The 15,561-nt window shown below is 30.7% G+C and overlaps 1 protein-coding gene across 1 annotated transcript; it reads right to left on the bottom strand.

Moving 5' to 3' along the window:
- Positions 1 to 4,451: 4,451 nt before the first annotated feature.
- Positions 4,452 to 6,223, bottom strand: LOC105159150 (cyclin-D3-3). Its single transcript, XM_011076106.3, has 4 exons — positions 5,523 to 6,223; positions 5,233 to 5,434; positions 5,000 to 5,130; positions 4,452 to 4,862 (listed from the first exon to the last, which is right to left on the bottom strand). The coding sequence occupies exons 1-4, from the start codon at positions 6,006 to 6,008 to the stop codon at positions 4,590 to 4,592; spliced, it is 1,092 nt and encodes a 363-aa protein (XP_011074408.1). The 5' UTR covers positions 6,009 to 6,223; the 3' UTR covers positions 4,452 to 4,589.
- Between the last annotated feature and the right edge of the window lie 9,338 nt (positions 6,224 to 15,561).

Genomic DNA, 15,561 nt, shown 5'->3' with positions numbered 1-15,561 from the left:
AATAAAAAAGAAAGGTGTCCTTGGATAATAATGGGAATCACGGCAGGAATGTGTATCCCCTGGCAAAAGAGATGGATGAAATTGCCTTATCTTTCCCAAAGTCTGGTTCCAATCAAATCATTTTCCGTCTGAGGAGATATGGGCCCTTTCTTAAATTCTTTTGCAGCCTCTGAGGTGTTTTTTTGGATTTCTGCATCTATAACACCTTCAGTTTTGGGTACTACCCTCTCTTTTGTCCACTTTGTTTTATTTCTCAATTCTCAATCACATTATGTCCTTCCCAAGGTTAAAAATCTAAATTCTATTTTTACCCTCTTTTCTTCAAAAAAAAAAAATAAATATCAAAAGACTGTCGATCCCGATCCCAAATAGAAATATGATCATTAGATTATAGGGATATTATTTTTTACTGTTGGTTTTCACTTTAACTCAATGATAGTGAATGAATTAAGAGTATCATTCGAGAATTTCGTTGATGTTTTTACCTTTGTATTAATGCCGAGATTCTTTTGGTATTGTAATGTCATATCAAAATCGTGCTATTACCAAATGCCAATAACGACTTGAGGTGAAGGCTGAATTCAGAACCAAAATTCCGTTCATCAATTCTATACGGACAACTTTGCAGTTGTTATGTAGACATTTAAACCAACTCTTAGTGGGTATTTGGTACAGAATTTGGACTTCATCATCCTCATTTTATATATAACAAGACCTACTCACCCCTTGTTTTATGTTTGGTTTGGACTGTACTTATAGAACAAAGTCATTTCTCCTATTCAAGTCACAAATCTACGTGCAAATGAATTTGTTTTTAAATCGATTCGATCTCTTAGTAACTCCTTTTATAAAAAATTCAAAGAAGACGTCCCACTTAAACTATTTCCTTGTTTTCACAACAGTCATGGAGTGTTTACGATAGTTTCTATAATGTGGTGAGAATAAAATACAGAAACTGTTGTAAGTCAAACTGTTACGAAAGTTTATTGTTTTTTAAAACAAAAGTGAAAAAGTTGGGAAATAATTTAATATTTATAATTTTATCAACAAATTGCAAAAGCTGGTAGAGAATTACTTATAACTTTTGATTTAAATCAACTTATCGAAAAACATAAATTCTGAACCAAACATATCTTTTTCAACATATTTTCTGATAATCGCTTAAAATAAGCTCAAACCCGCACCCCGACCCCCACCCCTAACACAGATAGAGACATAAATGTGTACATTAGGTGGGGATGAAAGGAAAGGATTGCAAAATTTGGTCCACAAACTCTGACTTCTCATAGGAACTATGGGAAGTGAAAAAGTTGGAAGTGGTGAGTGCAGGGCAAGTTGTGTGACTCAGAGGGAAGTGATGAAATCAAATATAGCTCATCTGCTTTCATTAACAAATTAGCAAATTTCAATGTACATGTACTCTCTGTAGCATGTGCATTGGCATCATCAATCCATCTTAATTTCTTCATCAATCTTGAGCAAAATAATCATTTCACAATTAATGCCTCCTTTCTCTAACTTATTTTTAAATTGCTTTTGCTTTTTGATCCATTTCATGATTACAAATAATTACCGGCTACCAATATTTATTTACTATCAAAATTAAGGTTTTTTTCTTTTTTTAGTTTTTTCTATCGAGTATAACAAAACTTTAACATTAAAAATAAATACATAAATCATACCAAAGTTAAATTTGTAAGGAGTATTTACGTGCCGTCAGAATTAATTATAATGAAAGTTATAAATTTAACTATAGTGAAAATTTAGAGTTTTAAATACAAAAATGAAAAGCTGAAGCTAGAACGTTTTCGTAAAATATATTTTTTACTAAAAATAAAAATTGATAGAGAGTTGTTTATATAAGTGTTGAGATTGGGATAGAAAAAGAGGAAAAGGGAAAAGTGAGAAGCATGAGCAATGAGTAGGTCCAAAGCGAAGAATGAGCAAATAGAGTTAAACATAAAGAGGCAATAATATTTATAAAAGGAGAAAAATATTAACTGGAACCAACTCTCCATCTCATCTCAGACTCAGACATTGTCTTTCCCTCTTTAAATTATGTGTTTGAAAAAAATACACACTAAAGTCTATTCTTCTAACTACCAAAAGCAGTGTATAAAAGGGCCAACAAAGACATATTGCCCTAAATCAAAAGATATTGTCCCCCAATTTCAACATTTCTCTTTGCTTTTTCCCCTCTTTGAATCTAATCTTTTCTTTCTTATTTAATTCCCCTCTTAATCAACCTTTATTTATGCCTTTAATCCTAAAAATACTAATTCTTCCCTTTTCCCCACTAATTTTCTACTTGGATCCTTCTTTTCTTTGTGACCTCATTTTGCTCATCTTTTTAGCTTTTTCTTATCCATCTTAATAAAAAATTATTGTACTTGTCGCGATGATAATAAGTTTGAACATTCTTATTCTAACGGGTTATGGTACTAATTACTGCCTTTTATTCGTATCATACATTCTAGCACAACGAAATAATTATGTAAAAAGCTAAAGTTGCCCTTTGTCTCCTCATTATATTGAAATTTAAACTGCTACGAGAACTCTAAAATTTGAACATACGAAAAGAATCCAGCATTTATTTGAGGATGTTTCTTCTACTAGGGGCTTTATTAATAATTTGTGAAATAGCATAATGTAAACAAGATGTTTAAATGATTGAGATGAATACACCCCACATAAGCAATATGTGCATGCGAGCTTATTATAAGTCTCCATAAGCTAAGCTTGTCAGCATAAAGCTCCACACAAGAGAGCAAAACAATGTAAGAAGACAAAAAAGGTGTCCCATTTTGCTTTAACAAAAACCTATTGACATGCCCAATTTCCAACTCATAAAAGCCTCAATCATACAGTCAACATGGGCAGAAATGAACTGACTTTATTACACACACATATACATATATATATTGATATACACATACAAAAATACTTTTATTTTATGTGCAAATCTTGCTCCGATATTCACGGTACTTCAATACCAATGCTTCATTATTAAAACTGATTCAATTGTCTGAGCAGTTTGTAAGCTAATGAAAGAGTTGTGTTAAGTTCTTTTTTTTTTAATAGTATGCTATTATTACATGATCCAATATATTCTAATTTTAAAGATTGATTTAATAATTCAAATCAACGAATACGTTCAAACGAAATAACGAATTAAAAAATTACAATAAAAATAGACATACACTTACATTCGTAGACTCAAACTTTTAGTAAGACCTTAACCGTGCCAATCAAATAAGACCCTATTGACAAGTTTGTTCCATTATTCATAATTTAATTTTAACCAGAGAGAGAGGAATAAATAAAGGCAGGTCAGGATTCCTCTATAGTTTAAGGTGGTTATTAAAATAAGCAAATGCAGCATCTGTTTCTGAATGTCTTTTGTGCAAAGTAAAGTTCGATGTAGACAGAAATTTTGTTTACTATTTTTCATGAGACCTAAGAAATCAAATAGTGTATTAAATTGGAGTAATTATGTATAATATATATGTAAGATGTTGTTCGTCTGAATATTATTTAAATTCGAGGGTTATGTAAATTATCTAATTATGCATGATGATAATATAAGTAGTGAATAGTCCAAGAGTCAACTCATTAAAAAACATATAATTTTAATTATAAAAAAAAAACATAGAATTTATTTGGGTAGCATGTTATCTAAACCATAACATGAGTTAATGTACCATTCATATTAACAAATTAATTTAAATTTCCTTTCTTTTCAAATACATGTGTTTCACCGTTACTAGTTTAAATAAAGTAGATATTACTTGGTGCAAGATTCGAATATAAATATATACCATATTACTAGATATTAATATTCATTTTATATTATTTATATATAGCCATAATTTATTTAAATAATATAAATTCTACTAAATACTAATATAATTGTGTGGAGTGATGTTGAAATAGCTCACAAAATCTGATAACACAAGTCTCACAGTCACAGCGACGTATCGGCTCTTCCTACGAGGTCAAACTTCACTAACAATACCACAAACCCAAATCCAAAATCAAAACCTATCATCATCTACAGACTGGGTGGCCGACAAATTCTCCCTCCCTTCACATGCAAACAAATTCGACATTTTTCTCATCTTATTTTCCTACACCAACACCCGTCCCTTTCCCTGTCTCAAATCCTAATGTAATACCAACTAACAATTTTCCTAGCTACCCCTCATAAATGCATACTACACTAAAACAGACACAGTCACAAGAACCAAAAGGAAATACCTACTTAAATTACCACCACTCTTCATTTCTATGTCCAAATTCTTGGCTTCAATGCCAACCATCTTTGCTTCTTCTGTATAGTCCAGCCAGGGTTTTCATACCCCACCATTCTTTCAAGACAGAAATATTCACATACATAGGATGGTTTGATCATTGCCATGGATGATGATGGTCCATATATGATACTCTTACTATGAAATGATGAAATGCAAAGATGGTAGGCATTTCAAATTAGAATATTCATACAAATGTTATTCCAACATATATATAAAATAAAATTGACCTATAAAATACAAAAGGAAACAAAAGGGCTCTAGGAGATTGGAATATTATCAGAAAATTGCATTCTTTGGACTCTGAGTCGTCTGAGGCTTCATTTTCTTGGACAAAGGCTCTGCTGGTGAGGAGGAAACTGATGAAGCAACTGAGCTGCTCACTGCCCATGAATCACAGGATGAGGAGCTATCAGAGCTGAAACACACATCCATCACTCCTTTGGGGCTCCCGGGGACTACTACTGACCCCATCTTCCTTTTGTTACTTGAGTGGAAGTCAACACTTGTGGCCACTTCTTGTATTAGCCTACAGCAATCCTCCACTTTGTCCTGTTTCCGTTCAGGGATCAATTCAGGTAAATCAAGATTGCAGACAAGGGTTCTTGGAATCATGTTAAGACAACATGGGAAAAGTGGCATATATGTATGGGGGAAGAAAAGAACAACAAATTATGTAATATGTATACCTTGTTGACTCCAAGAATGCCCACTAGCTGATCTTGATATTGCACTCCAATGCAGGGCTCTAGGCTGCTAATAACATACAGCATTGTAGCAGTGGCCAATGCAGAAGGCAGATAGGACATGAATCTGTAATCTGCAAGTGATATTATAACTATAAGACAAACAAAACCAACAAAGGGAAAACCTTTTGAGAGAGAGATTTTACTCTAAACAAAATCAGAATGTACTCACTCACCAGAAACAAGAGACAGAAGTAGGCACTCGCATCTCCTAAGAAACTCCCTGCAGAGATGGCTCTTCAATCCTAGCCTCCTTGCAATGTAATCAAGAAAAGAAAGCGCGGTGACTGGATTCATCCTCCATTGAAGTGTGGATAGAATCAAAATTTCCATTCTTTGTATGGTTTTGGACTCAAAAACATACTTTGACGACTCCACCTGTTAAGAAACAACCCCATCTCAGTTAAATCTAACCACATTGCAGAAAATTTGTTGTCTACGTATAAAGATTAGATTTTTCACATACTTGCAGGTCTAAAAGAAGAGGCACTTGTGTCTCCTCAACTTTAGCAGCCAAAGAAAGACAAGCAACAGCAGCTAGTTGAGTCATCCATGGCTTCTCTCTGTGGGACTGGAAGCTGTGGAGAAACCTATCCAAATAGTTAACTGCAAGAACCGCAGTGAGAGCAGAAAAAGAGTAGTGTCCAGTGACCTTAAGCATCCACTCCACTGCCTCACTCCTTGCCATAGCCAAAGATGGGCTCTCCTGAAGCCCATCGTACAGTTCATTTTCCTGCTCTTTGTTCAGCAAAGAGCTCAGCTCTTCATCTTCCCACAACAAGTCCTGTCCCAAGAATTCCAGAGAAGGTTTATGGTCTGAAGAGCTATCCCCTTCTCCTTCTATCAAACAGTTTAGAGTTTCATGTACGATTTCCCCGTTATCCCAATGCTCTTCCTCACAGTACAAAGCATCAAAGAAGAACTGAGGTTTGTGTTGATGATGAGAAGCCATCTTCTCCCGAGAAGAAGAGTTCCAAGAATGCGCTCATTCTAGTCAAATAAAGATAAAAGAGAGAGAGAGGGTCAGAGATGTGCTTTGAGCCATATCAATAGGAGAAGTGGGAGTAGGAGGAATGGTTGAATAATGTTCTTTTATGAGTGATTTTTGCTTTGTGTTTGTGGGCTTTTGATGCTGTGAGTGAGTGTGCGTATGTATATAGGTGGAATAAATGTGTGTGTGTGTGTGTGTGTGTGTGAGAGAGAGAGAGAGAGAGAGAGTGGGGGGATTTGGGCTTCTTAGGCCCTGATAATGAATGGGTCATGCAACACAATAACTCAGCACGTGAGTGTTTGTACGTGCGAATTTGTATGCAGAGGGCCCATCTGAAAGAGGGGCCCCACGAGCAGAGATTTCATGTAGTTAGCTGAAGTAGGGTGGATCAGCACAGTCGTGGACCCTCCAATGAAATGGCACCTTCTAGCATCATAACATGCAATTTACCGTGTCACCCGGGGAGACCCAGGAGACCTCATTAAAATTTCTAACTCAATTCTTTGATTGAATTTGAAGTTTATTATATAATATATTTATTATATAATTAATTTATAATTCAAAATAAAATAATTAGTTATATAATAAATTTATTTTATATTTAATTTAGTTCGATCAAACTTAATTTTAACATGAATTATTCAAAAACTTACAAACACCGAGTACTATAGTGAAATCCTTTTTTCTTTTTTGTTTATTGGCTTAATATTAGGTGCCCTAATGATTTAATTCAATATGTTTTGTCCGTAAATGGGAGTAAATTCATGATAGTTATTTCTTCTTCTTTTATTAATTTAGTAATTAGTAATTTAAGTTTAATATTTTAAGTACAAATTATTATATCTTTTATAATATAAAAAAATAAATAATTATTTTATTAAAGTAAACTGATACTTATATTTATAGAATAAAAATCATTACCTCATAACTAGATATTACTTACACCAAATATTTCGAGAAAACTAATAAAAGAAATCCATGTCAATATAAAAAATATTTTTTACATCGGGCTTAATCCAGTTACTTTTTTTTTTTTTAAAATTTGTTTGGGCTAATTGTAATATATATAAAATTAATTTTTGTCCTTAAACTTTAATTTATTTTACACTTTTGATCCTTCCGTTAACTTTTTTTTGAAACTTAACAAAAATTTTATTTAAAATGAAAAAACTTGGTATATTTTATCCCATTTTGTTGTGTTTTTCAAATTGTAATCAAATGCACCCAATTTTGCTATTTTTCTTCAAACGTCAAAAGAGAATAAACCAAAAAGAATAAATCTAAGCAATAATTTTTCTAAATAATCATAACAAAAAAAGATTATCAATAATAAAAAAAATTGTTAATAAATTTTATAAAATCTATTCACCCATTCCTATAGAATTTGGGTAGAAAATGATAACCTCAGCAAAAAAATAACATAAATTTAAACAACCCTGGATAATGTTTTTATATACTTGTAACGGGTTAAATATATTATATATAAAATCAAAAGTATGTAACTGATATAAAATATTATTCTTGAACTATAATCAATGTATATAAAATGAGTGTTTACAATTGAAAATTTAATCAACCTTTGATTTTTTTTCTTCCTATGTATGGAATAAATATTAATATTATTATTGTCTGTATTTTTTAAAATATGTTGTTCAAATACTTTAAGTAAATAGATGAGTCACAAAAAATAAAAATGAAAAAAATGACATAAACTCCAACAAAAATAAAAAGGAAAAAAGATAAAGATAAAGAAGGAGAGAGAGAGGATAATATAGAGTAGAGCGGCGTCATAAAGAGCTCCATAAATCAAAGCACGCACCTATTGCCTCTTTTCCTCTTCCAAAATTCTAAAAATGTCACGCCTTCACTTTTTTCACATAAATTAATTCACTCAAATAAATATATAATTAATAAAGAAATGGGTATTCCCTAAATTAAGAAATAATGAATGAGCACGCTTTTCTCATCACCTGCCAAAAAGGAAAGAAGAATACAGTAATTACTTTTTACTATTTTCAACGCCTCTTTTGCGACTTACTTCTTTCTTTACCAAAAGCGTGTATGAGTAAAGCAGTTGCAGGCCTTACCCCTATTTTCCTCTCCTCATCCTCATCCCCTTACACACACTATCACTAAATTCACCATTTCATCCCTTTTTCACTCTCATACATTCTATATACGTCCATAATTTTTAAAATAAATTTATTTATTGTATAGTTAAAAAATTATCTAAAATATGAAAAAAAAATAGGTAAATTACATCTATTTTTCTTAAATTTTGTATAATTATAAATATCCTTCATTTTTTGAAAAATTACAAATACTCCTCAAATGAAGAATAGTTATGTAGTCCTTAAATGTGATGTAAAAATTACTATTTTACTCTTGTTGATTTTTTAAAATAATATTAAAATAAAATAAAATTTAAGGGTGGGTTAAGTAATTAATCAATTAAAAATTTTGGTTTAGAAAAATATTTTATAAAATTATAATTCATAATTCAAAATAGCACTTTAGGTAATTAACAGAAATATTGGATGAAAACATAATGGAATGGACTCGTTTTACACGCACGTTAAAATTAGAATGTATTTATAATTTTCAAACAATGAGAATATATTTATAATTAATTAATTTAAATATTTTAAAAGAAATAACAGATCAAAATCAATTTAAACACCAAAAAAAACTCCTCTCCAATAATATATAGTATAAATAGATAGAAATTCTAAAATGATTGCAACCGTATTTATGTTTTTACAGCGTCGACAGCGACAAGTATTACCTAATTTCCGTCCATTTTATATACTATTTCATTAATGATAACATGGCAATATCTTAAATATTGCATTTTTGGGAAAGAAGTTAAAGATGGCAACTATATAACCAGTTCAAATTTTTTAATTGTTGATGCTACAATAAAAAATTAGAAATATTATATGAAAATGGTACGCAATGGGCCACCACAATCGCTAATAGCTACATCAATTCTGATATAATAGTTATACAAGAACAATATTAATTTTTCTCTCTTCCTCATCGTCTCGCCCCTCCACTCCTCTCCTTCATCTTCTTCAGATCTGTGATGGGTCCTGAAGAATAAAACGCCAGGCTAATCGGGTTCGTCCCCGATGAAAATCATCCGACACTCAAGTTAGTTGGTGGTCGAGATAGAAATATGTAATTTGAAGTCAAAGTAATAAACGTCAGTTACCTCGATTGAGTCAGATTTGGAGTACTTATAGGATCCAATTTGACACTGTAAATCAGTCCACGTGTTCTAATCTGAACCTTCCCTAGCTTCAATCGGGTGGTGCTTATCCATCTTCAGATTCCGGGTCAACCCGACCCGCGACCTCATGCGCGGATCTTAACGAAATGTCTATTTTGCCCTTAATGAATGGCTTTTTCGTCTTTCAATAAGTAAACCCCAATGATATATATACTGGTTAGAGAATCTCATATTCCCTAAATGTATTTGGGGTCATTCATTGTAATTTTGATAGATGATTTAAATTGTGTCATTTAATCGTGTTTTCTTGAACTCGAACTGTTTTATTGTCTGTATTCATATGAGCCAATTATGTGATTTAATTATATAAAAAAAAATATTAGCTAACAATTAATTATATAATTTACCATATCAAATAAATATAAATTAATAGTGTGTTAAATTGCATTTGGGTGAAATTTGAGTTATTTAGATCCTCGAGCATTAACACGGTCTATATTATGTGTATATGATGTAACTTGCATGACCTCATTTTAAATGCGTTTTTTTGCGCAAAGTATTTTTTATTTTAGTTTAAAACTCAAATTTTGAACTGAAAAAGATATTTCATTGGAAAGAAAAATTTAAAGTTTATATATTACTCAACTCTCTAATGTCAGACTGTATATTTTGTAAATATACAAATAATATGAAGTGTATATCAATAATGCGTATACGTGTAATGCAAATATAATTTGATGCAACAAAAATTGGGACTGGGTGGAAAAAAAAGTAAATAAAAAAAATAAATAGAGCGATGGGGTTGGGGGAGTAATGTATAATAATAATAATTATCAAGGATAATTACTCTTCTTTTCTATGAGGTTTGATATAATTATATGAAAATTTTTTGGAGTTGGAAAAATTACGGTTAGTATTCCTGGAATTTCTTCCGTCAAACAAAAGGTTCATCAGTTAATCAAAATTCACTGAATTTTTTTATATTATATATATAAAAAACTGAATGAAAATTGATATTTATACTCAATTGACTTATTGTAGGTCAAACAAATCTTTTGTGACTAAACTATACCCTTATAACGGTGAAAATATACATGTGAGGATGTATATATAATGATAATTTAATTATAAACAGATCTATTTGACCTGCGATCAGGGGTAAATATAATTTTTTATCAGAGTTGTTTTGTTAATATCATCAAAATTAGTAAATCTTAAATAATGGATAAACTTATTTATTAGACGAATGTAAACCACATGGATACTAGATGTAATTTATGAGACTATAGGGGTTTACTTACAATTATATAAAATTTGTAATAATAATAATAATTGATGGTTTGTCGAAACAGAACCAAAAATGAAGCAGTAGGTAGCTAGGATGAGGAGTTGCTTTCTTTCTTTTTCTTTGGGTTGCTTTTTTATCTTCTCACCTTCCGCCCTCCTGTCTTTAGAGGCTCAATCTCCAAGACAGCCCCTCAACAACCTCAACCTCGACCTACATATATTTTAGACACAGATAGAGCGACAACAACAGGACTACTACTACTACTGTTGATTTTTTGTTGTTTTGTAGAGAGAGAGAGATTAATAATGGTGTGTTGAAGTTCATGAATGTGAGCATGTTGCCTGCATTGCTGCTGATTTCATGGATTACAGCCCTAATCCCATTATTTGTAGGCTGCATAAGTTGTTATTTTCTCAGAATTTATCAACACGTACGACTTCAATTATTTTCATTTTTCATACAAGAATTCGTCTTGTATATAAGTATGATTACAATTTGTTGATTAATTATGTGTTTCGATAAACGATGATTCATGGTATTATGATTAAGGTTCAAATATAATTTTTGAAGCATCAACAATTATCAGATCAATTACATCAAAATCACGTATAAAAAAAAGATATGTAATGTCCACTCGATATATGAACTAACAAACACTATAAGATATATGACTAATTATTATGATTAAAAGTAAAACATCATGGTAAATAATAATTAACTACGAGTCTATGACTGTTCAACAATTATTAGTCGTTATTGCATCATGTGAAACTAAAAAATTTATTATAGCTCGAACTGTGCACAACAAGTGTTTTGACTATATATAATTTTATAAGAACCATGACAAGTACTTTGACATTAAGACATGTCAAATTTTCTTTAACTGCAATTAATTTAAGTTTTTATATTATTAATTGATTTAATTATAACTAGTAATATTAATCTATCATGATTTTTCATTAGCAAAATATGAAACAATCAATTTTTTATAATGAGATGAATGAACATATCAGGGATTGAGGCTGGTCTAACTTAAATAAATAAAATTATAAGTAATAACATTTACCCTTGACTTATAATGAAAAATATTGATGTCAGCAAAAAATATCCTTAAAAACTCAAAAAAACCAATTTTGACTTGATCAGAGATTTATCTTATTTTTTATAGAACATAAAGTCCCAGGGATGTTTTCGTAATTAACAAACTTTAGTGGGGCACATTAATCATATGTATCCAAGACTCTCCTTAATTAATTATAATTAATATGTTAATTAATTCCCAAAAGTGTTTAAAGTATAATAGAAAATAATTAAATTAATTCTTAAAAAAAAAGAAAAGAAAAGGAAATGTCCTATTGAAAATTTTTACAAATGGTGTTGGTGTACAATGTGGTATGGTCAAAGTTAGATGCGCTCATCAACCTCAGAAAGTAGCACACTGCCACTGCATTGCGTTGCATGCTTCCCATACTTTCCTCTTCTTTTATGTGTATATGTAAATCAATGTTGCGGGAGCGGGACCAGCTACACCCTTTATTGGAACTCAACAATCCTCTTCCGCCCCATTCATCATCTTTCCCCTGCATGGCTATCCCTACACCGTACGATCTTAGCTCATCACCACCCCTACTCTATCAAACACAAATCTCATATTTCTACGGTGTAATGTATCTAATCCACTGTTCTATTGAGGGGTCCACTTAATAGCAGAACTTTTTTCAAATTAAAAAAAAAAAAAAGAACACAAGGAATTATTTTGCTACTTCAACATTAATTCTGTCTCTTTTTATGTTGTTTTTTAATAACCAATATTGTGTGCTAACAACCTCATTAATTACTATATGTTCATTACGTATGTGAAATGAGCAATTAATTGTAGGCCAAAACATTATTATATATAAGGGAAGGGTAAATTACAGTAAAACCTCTATAAATTAATACTCTATAAATTAATAAACTCTCTAAAATAATAAAATCCTCCGGTCCCGACTTGGGCCTTTGTAAAAAATCATCAAATTCGATAAGATAATAAAATAATAATTTTTCAGAAAATTCCTTTATAAATATTAGGTCCCATTAAAACTCTAAATTAATAATTCATAAATATTACAATTATAAATATTATGATAATTTACTAAAATATGAAATCTGTAATGCTTTACGCATTTGATCATTCATGGATGATTTTGCGATGCCTTTTAGATGAGAAGACATGGTTGGGTGTTATGAACTATTTTATTATCATATTGAGATTTATGTAGTATATGTTTCATTCATCATGCATGAATATATTTAATTGGTTATAATAGTTATTTAAGTGCAATGAATTAATATAAACATGTATATTTAAGTAATTCCAATGAATTGATACATGTGTCTATGAATATAATAGTTCATTGTTGCATGAATATAATCAATGAAACATATATGAATTTATTTATTTTCAATACATATGTACTAAATTTGCTGAATTTAAAAAGTCTCTCTTTTAATTAATAAAATATTAATTTATCGATAATTTAATATCTCTCTAAATTAATAAAATTCATGGTCCCAAGGTTATTAATTTATAGAGGTTTTACTGTATAAGGTATTTTTTTAATTTATAATAATTATAAGTATTTTTTATTATTTAAAATATGATAAATAGTTCTACTGGAATTAATAGCCGTCTAGCAATACTCCACTCATAACAATCCATTGTAGGAGAAAATTTGTTAAGCAGTCGTTAATTTCAGGGGTATTTATAATTTTTCAAGCAACGAAAGTGTATTTATAATTATGAAAAATCTCAAGGAGCCCGTAGTAATTTTTCTATATATAATTTGTATCATTAATATTTGAATAAGATATGATACGAAATAAACGGGCATAAATCACGGTATCAAATCTATTTAAATTGTATATGTCACCAAATTTAGATTTTTTTATTTCAAATCATGTTGCATCTTCTATTCCAATCAACATATACACGGTATATGTATAAAATATTTTTTTAAATAAAATAAATGATGTAATCTTAGTACGTGTGCACACATGTGTTAAATGTACTGAAGATGCAATGGAATTTAAAATAAAATATTATATCCAATAAATCACATCATCTACAATTAACTAGGAGCATGATTCTCGACATCAACTTTAATGAAGAGCGACTATAAAAAGAATTAAATCATTAAGGGGATGGTTACGCGGTGAAATTACTAAACTACCCTATGAGAAGCTGCTAGATTTAGCTCAAAGGGGCAATGAAAGCAATTTTCCTTAATTACCAAATAGTATAAATATGCCCTCCTTTGTGGCGTGAGGAATTGGGAGAAAGCCGACGTGTCTGTATATACACACTAGTCCGAATTATTTATTTTCTGTTATATCTAATTTATATATATCTCGTGCATATTTTGAATTTTAAAAATAAAATTCAAATTCATTTTAAAAGTTTGTGATAATTACACTTCCCTTCCCATGAGATATGGTGTAATTATACATAAATTCTCTGTGATTTTGAAAATTATATTTAGTAACTCTAAAGTTTGCTTCCATGTAACAAATAAGATCATCCATTAGTTAAAATTCATTGAATTTGTCGATATTAATAAAAAGAAGTTGAATGAAAATTGATAATTACTCTCGATTGACTTATCACTGACTTATTGCAAATCAAATAATTTTTTCTAACTAAGTTACCCTTACAACGGTAAAAATATACCTAATCGCATGCATTAAATGTGAAGATCTATAAAGGTAATCTGATCATAAAAGTTTTGATTTGACCTCCAATAAATCACTAGTATATCAATTGGGGTTAAATATAAATTGATAAATAAAGGAACTGATTTGTTAGGTGAAACAAATTTTAGTAATAGTAGATACAATTTTTCAGACTATGTATAATTTACATATAACAAGACCAAAGTTGAGAAGAGGAAAGTGTGATTATCCCTAAAAATATTTGATTTTGGAGGGGGGGTGGATTCAATAAACCTAAAAATCCAGCTGTGAGCGGTGGATCCGAGTCATTGCGGGTTGGACCACATGTAATGAAAGAGTGTGTTGACAATAATAATGTTTGTTCGCATAATTATGGCAGGGTTTAAAGATACTGCTCATTATTATCACTAATTAAATGTTAATCTTTACGAACAATATATAGCAGTTGCAATTGACCAAATGAACTCATTCCAATCATTAATGTTATTAGCTATGGAGTTGACCTCCCTTTTATTACCCATCACTTGCACCTTCAACCCTCCTATTTCTACAGTTGCTGATGTTGTTGTGAATTGTGATGCATATGGTACTACTTAAATACCAAAACTCAAGAATCACAAAATTACCGCTGCTGCTCCACTCATACATTATCTTATCATAATAATAACAACATAAATATGTGAAAATTTTAATAAAAAATAAGACATATATAATGTAATGAGGTGGTGTATCCGTACACACAGAATTAACAGAGGCAGTACACTAATAAATAGAGACCATAAAGAGAGAAGTTGATTTATTCCATATATTTTTGGGAAAATAAATGGTGCAGTGTGCAGTGTGCAGCAGCGCATTCGTAACTATCGGTCTCCCATTAAACAATTCATCAACAAACGCATACAGGCACAGCTCCAGCTCCCTCAATCCTACGTATATAGAATCAATTATGCAATTCCTTTCTTGAGAAAAGGTCAGCAGTAAACCCCAAAATTTCACCATTTTCCCTCATCTCACCTGCTTTTAATATATATATTTTGGTGCAGGAGTTTCACGAAAACGAGCAAAATTTCTCAATCTCTCACTTGTTTTGGCTATGAATCCAACCAAACATTAACCTCAAAACCGGCTCTTGTTCATGACTAGACACAACAACAAGCGCTTGTACGTACCATGATTTCCAAAGTTACAGCCACCCGGGTTTTGGCTGATGTTGATGTGCCAGGCCAGCTCCCAAGACTCCACCCTGGAATTCTTTTTTTTTATTTTTTGAATTTGGTGTGAAA

The sequence above is a fragment of the Sesamum indicum genome, linkage group LG3 (assembly GCF_026168435.1).
Source record: "Sesamum indicum cultivar Baizhima isolate 11 linkage group LG3, ASM2616843v1, whole genome shotgun sequence".
NCBI classification, from domain to species: domain Eukaryota; kingdom Viridiplantae; phylum Streptophyta; class Magnoliopsida; order Lamiales; family Pedaliaceae; genus Sesamum; species Sesamum indicum.
The sequence above is the reverse complement of the archived record's forward strand: the minus strand, read 5'-3'. Positions and strand labels throughout refer to the sequence as shown.